General features: G+C 38.2%; 1 protein-coding gene across 1 annotated transcript in view; it reads right to left on the bottom strand.

Annotated features, from left to right (window-relative positions):
* Positions 1-1,005: 1,005 nt before the first annotated feature.
* xkr5a (XK related 5a) overlaps positions 1,006-14,382 on the bottom strand; it is a gene marked incomplete at its 3' end in the record, with an annotated part of 42,310 nt that continues 28,933 nt past the window's right edge. Inside the window, 1 exon segment of the mRNA XM_084315067.1 lies at positions 1,006-2,057. Coding sequence (XP_084171193.1) covers positions 1,006-2,057 — 1,052 coding nt within the window.

Raw genomic sequence — 14,382 nt, 5'->3', positions numbered from 1 at the left:
GCTTCTCGGAGCTCTTGTGGTTATCCTTCCTTCCTTCCTTCCTTCCTTCCTTCCTTCCTTCCTTCCTTCCTTCCTTCCTTCCTTCCTTCCTTCCTTCCTTCCTTCCCTTTTCCTCTTGGAACAGAGTTATTTCGATGTATGGGGGATTATTTAACTTTAACCTTTAATAATAACACAATTTAAGCGTCAGGGAGTCACACGTACAGATAATTCAATGATAGTTCAAACTAAATAACAAGAAATATACCTCAAGTCATCCCAATATGACATTTATTGCTTGTTAAAAGCCACCCGTGGCCTTGTATACCTACAGATCAAAATATCAGATAGGCTAGATGCACCTGAGAGGGAAACCTGCATAATTTCACTGTTTGCATTTGTGGATTTTGATCCCTTTTATACAGAACAGTAATCAACCAAATGCAATTGCACCCTAAAAACAGCAATCGAAAAACACAGAAAAAAACATGGTCACAAGAAATATATTATATATTATTATTATTATTATTATTATTATATAAATATATTATACCAGAGAGCATATTATCATTTTGCTTCACATTTGAACGTTTGGAAAACCTTTTTAAAGTCCAACAACAGGTGCCTGAAACAGCTCCTCTCCTCCTCTACAGAGCAGCATATTAATATACTTTAGCAAATTACATGGTCAACATGTTTTGTTTTTAACAAACACGGTTTAAAAAATAAACAAATAGCACACAGTTAAAACACCAAAACACAGTTTTGTCAGGTTGACACAATAGCCCTGTTCTAAGCGATGTCAGTCAACAAGAGTAGTAGATTATTAAATACTGTATTATGTTCCTTTGGAAGAGACTGGGAGGGGGGGGGGGGGGTTTGTCTTTTAAATGGGAATAGCAAAATGTCGTCTCACAGCAGTAAATGTACGACAGAGGTTACTTGTGCTTTTAAGAAGCCAGCGAAGCTGTGGCCGGCGCTGAGGGGTGTAATGCTGGGATTAGCCGGCGCCTCCGTATAACGCGGCTAAAAGTCGTCTCCCTCGTCCCGTCGCGACATGATGAGCTGCCCCCGGGGGCCCGTGAGGTGGGGCACGTCGGGCGGCGAGTCGGGCGGCGCCCCCCCGGAGGAGGAGTCCAGTTTGGGCGAGGAGGTGTAGCGCGGCCCCCCGGCAGCGCGGCCGCCCATGAGCCCCCGGACGTCCCTGTGGAGAGCCGGGTCGCTGGGGATGGAGTTGAGGCGCGCCGAGGCCGCCGCCCCCCCCCCCGCGTCACGGTCCTGCTGGTGGTTACTGGTGCTGCGGGGCGACTGGGGGTCGGCGCTGTAGTACAGGGTGGAGCACGACTCCGTGGGGCAGAAGTAGGGCTCCGGGCTGTCGCCGAACACCGACTTGCCCTCCGGAGAGCTGCGTTTGTAGTCCGAGGCAGGCGACTCCAGCGGGCTTCTCATCTCCAGGCTGTCGTCCTCCTCCTCCACCTCCTCCTCCTCCTCCTCGTCCTCCTCGGGTTGCTCGGTGGACGTGGGCTCCTCGCTCACGCTCTGGAACTCCTCCTTGCAGTCCGAGAGCGGCGCCAGGCCCATCCCCTGGGACTCGGAGGGCGCTTCATCGCCGCCGTCCTCGTCGTCGTCGTCGCAGCGGCTGCTGCCCCCCGCGGTGCTGGTGACCACGATGCGGTCGTTGCTCTTGAACTGCGGGTTGTTGTACTCGTCCATGTCCAGGATGGCGGCCGCGCCGCCCGCGCCATACGCCCGGTTGATCTTGCCCAGGTGGCCCGTCTTCAGCGCCAGCCGGATCAGGAGCCAGTGGTGGTGGTAGCACGGGCAGGTGCTGTTGGGCCGCGCGCCGCAGCTGCCCGGGTGCTCCACCAGGGTGCCGGCCATGCCGGACAGGGAGAAGCTGCCGTGGTGGTGCAGCGAGGGCACCTGCAGGCTCTTGTCCCCCCCCAGGGAGAAGGTGGACCCGCCGAGCTCCAGGCCGGCGCTGCCCCCCATGTGGTGGGCGACGTCCTGCAGGCCCTGCGAGATCTCCGTGGACTTGGGGTGGAGGAACCGGTAGTACAGGACCAGAGAGGTCAGGCCTGGGAGAGAGGAGGGGAGAGGATGATTAGGATAGACAGACAGACAGACAGACAGACAGACAGACAGACAGACAGACAGACAGACAGACAGACAGACAGACAGACAGACAGACAGACAGACAGACAGACAGACAGACAGACAGACAGACAGACAGACAGACAGACAGACAGACAGACAGACAGACAGACAGACAGACAGACAGACAGACAGACAGACAGACAGACAGACAGACAGACAGACAGACAGACAGACAGACAGACAGACAGACAGACAGACAGACAGACAGACAGACAGACAGACAGACAGACAGACAGACAGACAGACAGACAGACAGACAGACAGACAGACAGACAGACAGACAGACAGACAGACAGACAGACAGACAGACAGACAGACAGACAGACAGACAGACAGACAGACAGACAGACAGACAGACAGACAGACAGACAGACAGACAGACAGACAGACAGACAGACAGACAGACAGACAGACAGACAGACAGACAGACAGACAGACAGACAGACAGACAGACAGACAGACAGACAGACAGACAGACAGACAGACAGACAGACAGACAGACAGACAGACAGACAGACAGACAGACAGACAGACAGACAGACAGACAGACAGACAGACAGACAGACAGACAGACAGACAGACAGACAGACAGACAGACAGACAGACAGATAGATAGATAGATAGATAGATAGATAGATAGATAGATAGATAGATAGATAGATAGATAGATAGATAGATAAGTTTGGCATCCAACCAGAGTGCAAATGTAGCATTAAGTGCAACAATATACAATGTACAGGTGATTAAACTGGGTACAAAATATACAAATTAGTACTACTGAGTGTAGTGCTAATCAGATGTATGTACAGAATTGTAATATTAATATGTACAGTGATGCAGGTGTGAAGACAGTATGGTAGACATACTGGCCAGCAGCGTAACTAGTAGGATATATGTAGGGGAGAATGGGGGACGTTGTCACACGGGTAAATTGTCACATTCATTATATTTCACCACCAGAGGATCCTGTCTCCCATACTTTGGTATTTAAATGTCCAGAATTGGGGTCAGAGTTCACCTACATTGTCATATTTGTAGTGAAACAGCTGAATTTGAGGTGAGAGGACTTTTTGTGTTTTTCATGTCCATTTGTAAATATTCCGCTCCTCAGTATTTTTCTTCTAGGCTTTTACACAATTGGTTTATATTAATGAAACAATTATTTCCCTTAAAAAGTGTGAAGGGATAGCTATAGTTTAGATTATTGTTAGCTAGCTAACTAGTTGTTAGATGGCTGTTAGCCTTGATGCTATCAAGACATTCCAGTTGGGGTTGGTCGTCACATTTTATTTGGGGTTGGTTGTCTCATGTTACAACTATGAAAATGGGGGACCCTGATGTAAACAAGACAAACGTCTTTCTCTGATCTGCATCCCCTTAACAATCGTGTGTATTGAGCCGTACTGTATTGTACCCATTCTGCAATCTGTTAAATAAAGTTTTCATTCATTCATTCATTCATTCATTCATTCATTCATTCATTCATTCATTCATTCATTCATTCATTCATTCATTCATTCATTCATTCATTCATTCATTCATTCATTCATGTTGTGTAGGCTATTATTGTTAGGCCGATTTATTCTGTACTTATTTTGTTATATAGGATGGCCTAAATATGTGTTTCCTGTTTATGTTCATGTTAAGATGCATTAAGTTATGTATTTGTCAACTTGTCAATGCAATTAAACTTTCAATTTTAGTTCTGCCTTCTTGTCTTCTTTTTAAGATTTCCCCATTAAAACACATGGTGACAACCAACCCCATAGTGTGTGACAGAGTGTCTTTGATAGGTGATTAACTCTTTGTTACAATACGTTGGAAAATGAGAGGGATACACATTTCAAGCCAACATCTTAAGCTTCAATTTAATGTAGGAATGACTATTGAAAGATGTTTTGATGATGAGCAATTCACACTAGAGTAAAAAGTGTGACAACGTGCCCCGTTCTCCCCTACAGATATAGATATAGTATCTACAGATATGTAAAAGGACTATGTGCAGGTAAATACAGACAGGTGTGGATAGATATATATATGCAGTGAGAATAAATATATATATATATATATGGTATATACAGCATTTGTAACATGTTATTATACAGAGCTATGAGTTATATGCAGGTGTATATAGTAAGTATATAGAGGGGTCATATGCAGGTATATTCTGACAAATATGGATATATATATAAGCGGTAAATATAGAATATAAATGCATATATAAATATGCGGTTTATATTCTGTTGTACATGCTATCATACACAGAGTATGAGGTGGGTAGTTATGATTATTATGATTACAGTGTAAGGCAGTTGTAAGAGAATAGGAATACGGTATGTGTCAACTTATGCAAAACACGCCCCTTTTAGTTTGATTGATTGTAGCCACGCTACACGGAATTTGGAGCGTTCTGATTGGCCGAGAGGTTTAAGGGGGCGGGACTTAGGGTAGGTTATTTTGAGATGATTTATGACCCCCTAGGGCTTCTCTGATTGGTCTAGGATGTAAGGAGGCGGGACATCCGGTTTTGAGGGAGGGACATCCGGTTTTCAAAATAAAAGTTTTTTATTTATTTTTTTTCAAAAAAAAAAGTCTTTCAAAATAAAAGATTCAATTTTTTTTTTAGATTCAAACGTTTTTTTTATTTTCAGATTGTATGTATTCCATGGTTTTCACAATATGTATTTCTGTATTTCCAAACGTTTTCAGAATATATCTTCACAATTAAGTTTTACAAGGTTGAATACATTATGTGTATTCCAAAGTCTTAAGAATATATCTTCAGAATAAAATACATTTAGTGTGTTTTCTTCAGAAAGTGCATTTATTTCAAATGGTGAGTGTATCTTCAGAAAGTGCATTTATTTCAAATGGTGAGTGTATCTTCAGAAAGTGCATTTATTTCAAATGGTGAGTGTATCTTCAGAAAGTGCATTTATTTCAAATGGTGAGTGTATCTTCAGAAAGTGCATTTATTTCAAATGGTGAGTGTATCTTAAGAAATACCCTCTCTCAAATGTCTCTCAGTAGACTGAATATTTCTCCCTCTGTCTAACTGCAGCTTCTCTGAAAATTCTGATAGTGACATCCCCCGTAGATGTCATAGGAGGCTGGAGAATGACTACGGCCAATGAGATGACTCAAAACCATCTGCCAAAAGCAGATTTATGACTCTGCGACTTCCCGTTTCTGTAGAAAAACGGCCCCCAAGGTGTCTGTGTGTGTTTTCTTAAGGCCAGATGCCAAATGTCACAATCTTTAGATAATTGTATTCCAAATTACAAATGTAATGTGTCTAATGTGTTTAAGCAAAAGTCTAAATAAATGTAAAATAAATTGTTTGTATTCCAAATTACAAATGTATGTATGTCTATTAGTTTCTTGGATAAAGACATAATCTTTATACACTTGTGTTTAAGCAAAAAGGAAATTACAAATGTAATTTGTAAAATTAAAAGTGCACCATTACATTAGCATGCAAGGGTCTAGGGTTTGAATATTTCGTTAATACAGGTGTTTTATATTATACACTTTAATTATTTTAGAGTTATTATTATTAAAGAGTTGGGCTGTAAAATATAAAAGTACAGAAAAGATCTATGTGTGTCTGTGAGGTGTGTGTCTCTGATCGGGGGTGTGAACAGGGCCCTCTTAGGTGCTAAAACACAGCATGGGAGGCGTGAAGATTAGGGGACAACTCAATACACATTTACAGTCATCATTCAAATGGTTTATATCTTTGTAACATGTACAAGTAATGTATACTCATAGCATATTTTTTAAGATTAAGATCACACATATTTTAAAAGATTTCACCATAAACAGGCATATGTCCTAATAAACTAACCTACACTTTGATGAATATTGTTACACCGCTGACAGAGATGTATTATAATTATAATTTGGATAAAAACGTCAACTAATTGACTAAATGTAAAAGTAATACCAACTATTTGACAGTTTGGGTGGTGATTCTTATTTTCTTATTTCGTAAGACTAAAATTAAAAGGCTACAGATCATAAGACTTATGTCTTGTTTACATCAGAGTCCCCCTTTTTTTCAATACATCCAGACATTTAGGACATAGCAGATTTACAAATACAACACTGTTTGTGAAAACAGTCCTGAAAATATCTGTCCAAGCTGTTTTAACTGTTTAAATAGGGTATTTCAACCATCTCTTTAATTAAGACTTATTTTGGATATAGATCGCCTCAAGGCCTGAATGTCCATATACTGTAGCAATGCTAAGCATGCATTTTCAGGTCAACTTCCCTTACCAACATGCACATCTAACCCCTCTTTTAATGTCACAGTAACCTGAAATAGCACAGAGTGTGGGGAAAAGGCCTTATTCAAAATAAAAAACTTTTAAACTGTACCCATTCTGCAATCTGTTAATAAACTTTTCAATCAATCAATCAATATATGATTAGGTATAAAAGTTAAAGACATGATAGATTAGAGTTGGGGCGAAAATATAAAGTGCTGTAAATATCTGTCTTTTTGAGGATCTGGGTGTGAACTGGCTGTTATAGGTGTCAAAACGCTGCAAGGAGGTGTGAAAGATTAGGGACCAAACAACCTCTGTATATTTGCTTGTAATACTCTGCATTTACTCTAAACAAAACTAATAAAGTCTGTATTACAGCTAACTCTTTAAGTTTCAATAGTTTGGATTTAATACATAATTCATTGGTATGTTCTCTTGAATCTACATTGTGAACTATTCTTACTGCTCTCTTCTGTAATATAAATAAGGGCTTTATGTTGCTTTCATACGTGTTACCCCACACTTCCACACAGTAACTCAAATATGGTAGGATGAGTGAACAATATAATATTCGCATAGAATTATAATCAAGCACATTCTTTGCCTTGTTCAAAACAAAACACTCTTGGCTACCTTATTTTTTTATGTACATTATATGTGGCTTCCATGTCATTTTCTCATCCAACATAATCCTTGGATTCCTTTGTCAATACATAATGCCACATTGTCCTTCTTTCGATTAGTAAATATCATACATTTCGTTTTTCCAAATTTAGGGATAGCTTATTGTTATTAAACCATATCTTAAGTTTACACATTTCATTTGTAATTTGGAATACAGAAATTTGTATCGACAGCAAATAAAACAAATTGCAATATGTTTGACACTTCACATATATCATTAATATATATAAAATAAAAAGTATGGGCCCCAGGACCGAACCTTGAGGGACAACACATTCAATATAGTTTGCTCCACCTCAAATGTAATGTTCAGAAAATGTGTATTTTTAGGTCTTTGCTGTTGCTGTCATTTTGACCATCTAGCTAAAAGAGGGGTCAATGATCGCAAATGAATACATGGTAAAAAGGTCTACCAATTGTCAGGCAAGAATGCACTTCTAATATGTTACACACTAGTAATACAGCCATAATATTTCCAAATAGTATTGTTCTAAACAGTGTATTACAAATACAGTGTATTTGTAGCTAATGTAGACAATAGGCAATTATATAATTGTCACCTGAAAACATATTGTTGTCTATTTTCAAGATAGCTACTTAACCAGTTAATCGTGACCACTCATTAAAATGTGATGATCAATCGTATCAAATGCTTTTTTAAGTGTATTTCCTATTCCTATTGTGTAATTCCTTTCATCTACGGTTGTGGTTATTTCTTCATATATATTCATTAAGGCTAAGGCTGTTGATCGATTTGCCCTGAATCCATACAGACTCTCACTCAGAATCTAAGAATCTAAGAATCATGAATCAAGAATCTTGGAAAATTGTGAAAGCAAAGACACTGGTCTGTAGTTGGTAAAACTGTGTTTGTCCCCAGATTTAAATAGAGGAATAATAATTATTTGAAAAAATTAATAGAATTATCCCACAGGGATAAGGTTTATCTTATCTAAGTGTGCTACTGTTTAATAGTGTATAGGGACATAGTGTGTAATAGTGTAATATTGTCATAGGGTAGTCCTAGTATGTAATAGTGTTATATAGTGTAATATTGTGCAAATGTGTAATAATGCAATAGTGTAATAGTGTGTAATAGTGTAATAGTTTAATACATTATTTTGTTTCCTCAAACAGACATGTTCATGTAACTTGCATCAATCCAGTTTTCAGTCACCTTTTCAGTCACCTTTCAGCCAACTGTGTTGAAGATTTGTAGCATGGTCCTAGGATAAACATAAATTATAGACATCTAAAATCATGAAACAGGTCGATTTTTAGTAGATTTAATCAATAGTCAGAAGGATAATGCTATTTTAGTCAAGGGTTGAGATGTATCACCCCCATGACACATCCCTATTTTGTAAGACAAACAGTTTGATGTTGTAATTTCAGTGATTAGGCTCGCATGCCTGTATACATTTTTATCAATCTGCTTTTGGTGTATTTTTTAGGTGTTTGGTTATGTTTTTATCTGTCATTTTGATCAGGTCTAGCTAAAAGAGGGGATTTATGATCTCAAATGACTAAGGTTTACCAATTGTCATGCATGAATTTCAACTCTAACGTGTTACATAAGTAAAACAGACTATTTGCAAACAACATTGTTCTAAAACAGTGTATCTACTACAGTGTGTATTTATATTTTAGCTAAATGTAAAAAAACATGAGAACACAATCCTAGTGAATTCTGAATTTGATGTTTATTGGTTGAATGTCAAGGATAAACATAAATTATAAAACATCTAAAACCATGAAACTGACTGATGCACTTAAAACAGACATGTCAACATAATGATAATGATAATGATAAGGTATAAAAACAAAATGCTTCAATACAAATGTATTTTTTAGAAGTTCAGTAATATCAAGCCCCAAATGTCTAGTTTTTTAGCCCCCCAGAGTTTTATGCTCTCAATATTATGGATATGCATTAAATCCTACACACGATAGGAAATATTCAATCAACTCAAAGATGATGGTTCTAAGGTAAATAAAATGTAATTCAGTCAACATAGTTAGTGTATAGTATGGCTAACATGTATGAAAGTTGTTGATACAATATTATAATTCATAATTCAATTCAAAATAATTACCGGCGAGGTTGTTTGATTTTTGTCCCGATGATTGAAGGAAATTCATTTTAAGAACTATTTAACATGAAATATCTTAAAGATGTATTTTTATTCATTATAACCATGAAAATAATGCAATGTTAGGTTTTACCGTGATTTTAGTGTTCACAGATAGGAATGTATCATTCACATTCAATTATCCAAATGTACTCTGAACAGACTTGTGAAGTTAGAGATAGGAATGTATCATTCACATTCAATTATCCAAATGTACTCTGAGTCAAATTTACTCCGTGAAATGTACTCTGCGAAAGTTCCCTGCGAAAGTTCCCTGCAATATGCAGGGTTTTACATAGACTATAGCAAAAGCAATTCATATTGTTTCAGTGATGGCCTGGTTGATAGCTACATTGTCGACATGTCTTATTTTTTATTCTTATTTCATTGTATAGTGAATCCAGGGGTATAGTGGAGCGATTATATTTTGATTTTATAATATTTTATAATATCAAAACATGTCTTATGTTCTTATATATCTACAAGTCTTATATAGAATGCTGTAAAAAGAGTCCTACTAATATATTTCACTTAAAAAACTTGTACAGAAAGATAAATTTCCGACCCCCGGAGCCCTGTCAGAGTGTATACAGGTTCTGTACAGTATACCATATGCAAATCCCATATGGTCTAGCGGTAATGATGCCCTGCTTTCATCAGGGAGACGCGGGTTCGACTCCTGCTATGGGAATAACACTTTTTTTCTATACATAACAAATGTGTTGGTATGTTTTATTGTAACTGTTTGACTGTTTGACTGTTTTTAGTGCAACACTACTGTCACCGGCATTTAAGAAGGGTCTAGGGTTATCTCCTCAACACTAGGTTGGAGATGCATTTAAGTCCTATAGTTTTTTTCCATACTTTTGCAAGGATATGTATGACTGTGTTGCATTAATTTATTTTTAAATTTGGTGGACTTTATGGTATTTTATGGTTTTTTTATGATTGTGATACTTCTTATTGAATTGTTTAAAGAATATGTGTTTAACCAGAGTATAGTAGGACCTTACAAATTTGATTTGATCCCAACAACTGGTGACATTTCGAAGTCTTTAAGGGATCACATTCACATAGCTGAATATAGTTGCACAACTGGATAATATTTGTATTATTACTAGGATGAACTTAAAATCATTCAAAACAATTATTACATAACAATTATTACAATGAAGCCTAGTTGTGTATATTATAAATGTTTTTTATTAAAGAATATTACAAATCATGCTGCAACCTTTTTTATCAATAATATAAGCGTGCATAACATCAATAATGTGATTAATATCTAAAGTTTCTAAACACTTATGATTTTTCAGCTTAAAAGCCGTAACATCCACTATTACGGTGTATAAACACAACAGGTGTGCTCTGTTAAAATGACCATTCATATGATCTAAAATAGTAACTAAGCCGTTTTCAGATAGAAGACTTTCATCCTCTGAGAGTGTCTCTATCATATATAACCAATTATTTAACAAGCCTTTCTCTCTCACCAGCTTCAACATATTTTCAAAAAGCCTTAAGCGCAGGCTATTGACATTCCCGGTTACCCATCGATGTACAATTGCCCTGACAGCTCCGCGGCTGTCACTAAGGCTTTAAGAGTAGATACTTTGATTGGGAAGTGGAAGGTTTTTCTTCTAGTAGGACACAGTCTCTTAACCGTACCCCCGGTTGGGGATGGTAGTCCTGATGCTATGTTGGTTACATCAACGATAGGTATTTCTTCGCGGTCAGGGTGGAATACATCAGATTCTGATGTAGGAGGAGTGTAGCAGGGGCTATTAGGAGGAGTGTAACAGGGGCTATTAGGAGGGACATCCATATGCCTGACGGGGTTTGGCGGTGATGAAACCGGCGACGAAGTCTCCCAAGGACCCGTGTACCAGGGGCTATTAGGATTCGTACACCTGACGGGGTTTGACGGTGGTGAATCCGGCGATGAAGTCTCCCAAATCGTTGTAAGAGGGCTGTATCTAGTCCTAAAGCTGTCTAGGAGGCTTTGCAATGAAGGAGTTTTAGTTGAACCATACAGGGGTACGGGTAATGTCTCAACTTCCTCGTCTGGAGCGTATAGTGGAGACATGCTATCTAGTGTATCCAATCCATTCTTAGAAGGATCAGCCTCATACCAAGCAAAGTTTGGTTGCTGTGAAGGAGGGTCCATGAATCTATAACCGCCAGCGGGTAGTGTCTCAACATCGTCAGGCGTGTTTAGTGGGGACAGGTAATCTAATGTATCCAATGCAGAGTTAGCAGGATCAGCCTCATGTGCCACATACAAAGCCATGATTGCTATCTAAAAGTACAAAATGCACTGTAAGTCTTTTTAAAGGAGGATTTAGGGTTGACACGCCCCATCCTCCGCCCCCCTCGCTGGGGTTAATCGCACTCTAGGTCCCCTGATTTGCTCGGTAAGAGCCTTCTAGCCTCGAACACCTCTTGAAGGACCTCCCCGCATGTCTGGAGACATTGCAGCCATTTGGTTACCGGAAGTGAGAAGATGAAATACTCAAGAGTAGAATTATACCGCCTGGTGATGGCTAGATCAGGCTCTACATCAAGTGTCGGAGTACTTTTTATAGATATCCTAGCCACGTAATGCACATACCCGTACCCTAGCCGGCTATGGCCTATTAACAGCGTGATTAGCTGTCCATCCTTAAGCGTTTTACCCACTAATCCATCCATAGACTTAAAAGAAGCCTTTTTCATTTCCCAAAATTCCGTCTCCTTTAGATACATCTCAGGCCTGCTTGCAACGCCCTGGAAATCCTCCACGGTCATCTTGTAGAACAGTATTCTCTCAGCTCTAGCATCGTATTCAAATCCTAGGATACCCCCTAGGACCGGGCATAGTTCGTTATAGATCTCTCTACCATATCTGCAAGGTGCAAGTAACATGGTTTTAATCCTGGTAGCTCTGTCCGTAACATGGCTAACCGTTGTAGCTAGACTGCTCGCCATTTTATTTTTTAGGGTCTCTCTAAGAGGTAACTCTCTAAATATATAGGTTTCTATCCTACACATCTATAGCGTCATATACACCCGTCCGCAGCTACGCCCCCACCCCCATACAGAAATACACACCCTATATCAGCTGTTGTTTAAAGTACCAGGATCGTAGCATAGGAAATGGGGAATTTCTTCAGTAGGACTACCAGCTGTATTACGACCTCTATAAACTATGATATCGCATTGCTTTTAAAGCATGCTATAGCTAATAAAGTCAACGATGTCCACTTGTACACTGTAACCGGGAATGTCAATAGCCTGCGCTTAAGGCTTTTTGAAAATATGTTGAAGCTGGTGAGAGAGAAAGGCTTGTTAAATAATTGGTTATATATGATAGAGACACTCTCAGAGGATGAAAGTCTTCTATCTGAAAACGGCTTAGTTACTATTTTAGATCATATGAATGGTCATTTTAACAGAGCACACCTGTTGTGTTTATACACCGTAATAGTGGATGTTACGGCTTTTAAGCTGTAAAATCATAAGTGTTTAGAAACTTTAGATATTAATCACATTATTGATGTTATGCACGCTTATATTATTGATAAAAAAGGTTGCAGCATGATTTGTAATATTCTTTAATAAAAAACATTTATAATATACACAACTAGGCTTCATTGTAATAATTGTTATGTAATAATTGTTTTGAATGATTTTAAGTTCATCCTAGTAATAATACAAATATTATCCAGTTGTGCAACTATATTCAGCTATGTGAATGTGATCCCTTAAAGACTTCGAAATGTCACCAGTTGTTGGGATCAAATCAAATTTGTAAGGTCCTACTATACTCTGGTTAAACACATATTCTTTAAACAATTCAATAAGAAGTATCACAATCATAAAAAAACCATAAAATACCATAAAGTCCACCAAATTTAAAAATAAATTAATGCAACACAGTCATACATATCCTTGCAAAAGTATGGAAAAAAACTATAGGACTTAAATGCATCTCCAACCTAGTGTTGAGGAGATAACCCTAGACCCTTCTTAAATGCCGGTGACAGTAGTGTTGCACTAAAAACAGTCAAACAGTCAAACAGTTACAATAAAACATACCAACACATTTGTTATGTATAGAAAAAAAGTGTTATTCCCATAGCAGGAGTCGAACCCGCGTCTCCCTGATGAAAGCAGGGCATCATTACCGCTAGACCATATGGGATTTGCATATGGTATACTGTACAGAACCTGTATACACTCTGACAGGGCTCCGGGGGTCGGAAATTTATCTTTCTGTACAAGTTTTTTAAGTGAAATATATTAGTAGGACTCTTTTTACAGCATTCTATATAAGACTTGTAGATATATAAGAACATAAGACATGTTTTGATATTATAAAATATTATAAAAACAAAATATAATCGCTCCACTATACCCCTGGATTCACTATACAATGAAATAAGAATAAAAAATAAGACATGTCGACAATGTAGCTATCAACCAGGCCATCACTGAAACAATATGAATTGCTTTTGCTATAGTCTATGTAAAACCCTGCATATTGCAGGGAACTTTCGCAGGGAACTTTCGCAGAGTACATTTCACGGAGTAAATTTGACTCAGAGTACATTTGGATAATTGAATGTGAATGATACATTCCTATCTCTAACTTCACAAGTCTGTTCAGAGTACATTTGGATAATTGAATGTGAATGATACATTCCTATCTGTGAACACTAAAATCACGGTAAAACCTAACATTGCATTATTTTCATGGTTATAATGAATAAAAATACATCTTTAAGATATTTCATGTTAAATAGTTCTTAAAATGAATTTCCTTCAATCATCGGGACAAAAATCAAACAACCTCGCCGGTAATTATTTTGAATTGAATTATGAATTATAATATTGTATCAACAACTTTCATACATGTTAGCCATACTATACACTAACTATGTTGACTGAATTACATTTTATTTACCTTAGAACCATCATCTTTGAGTTGATTGAATATTTCCTATCGTGTGTAGGATTTAATGCATATCCATAATATTGAGAGCATAAAACTCTGGGGGGCTAAAAAACTAGACATTTGGGGCTTGATATTACTGAACTTCTAAAAAATACATTTGTATTGAAGCATTTTGTTTTTATACCTTATCATTATCATTATCATTATGTTGACATGTCTG

Source organism: Notolepis coatsorum (genome assembly GCF_963971535.1).
Source record: "Notolepis coatsorum genome assembly, chromosome: 5".
Taxonomy (NCBI): Eukaryota; Metazoa; Chordata; class Actinopteri; order Aulopiformes; family Paralepididae; genus Notolepis; species Notolepis coatsorum.
This window is presented reverse-complemented; position numbering and strand designations above follow the sequence as displayed.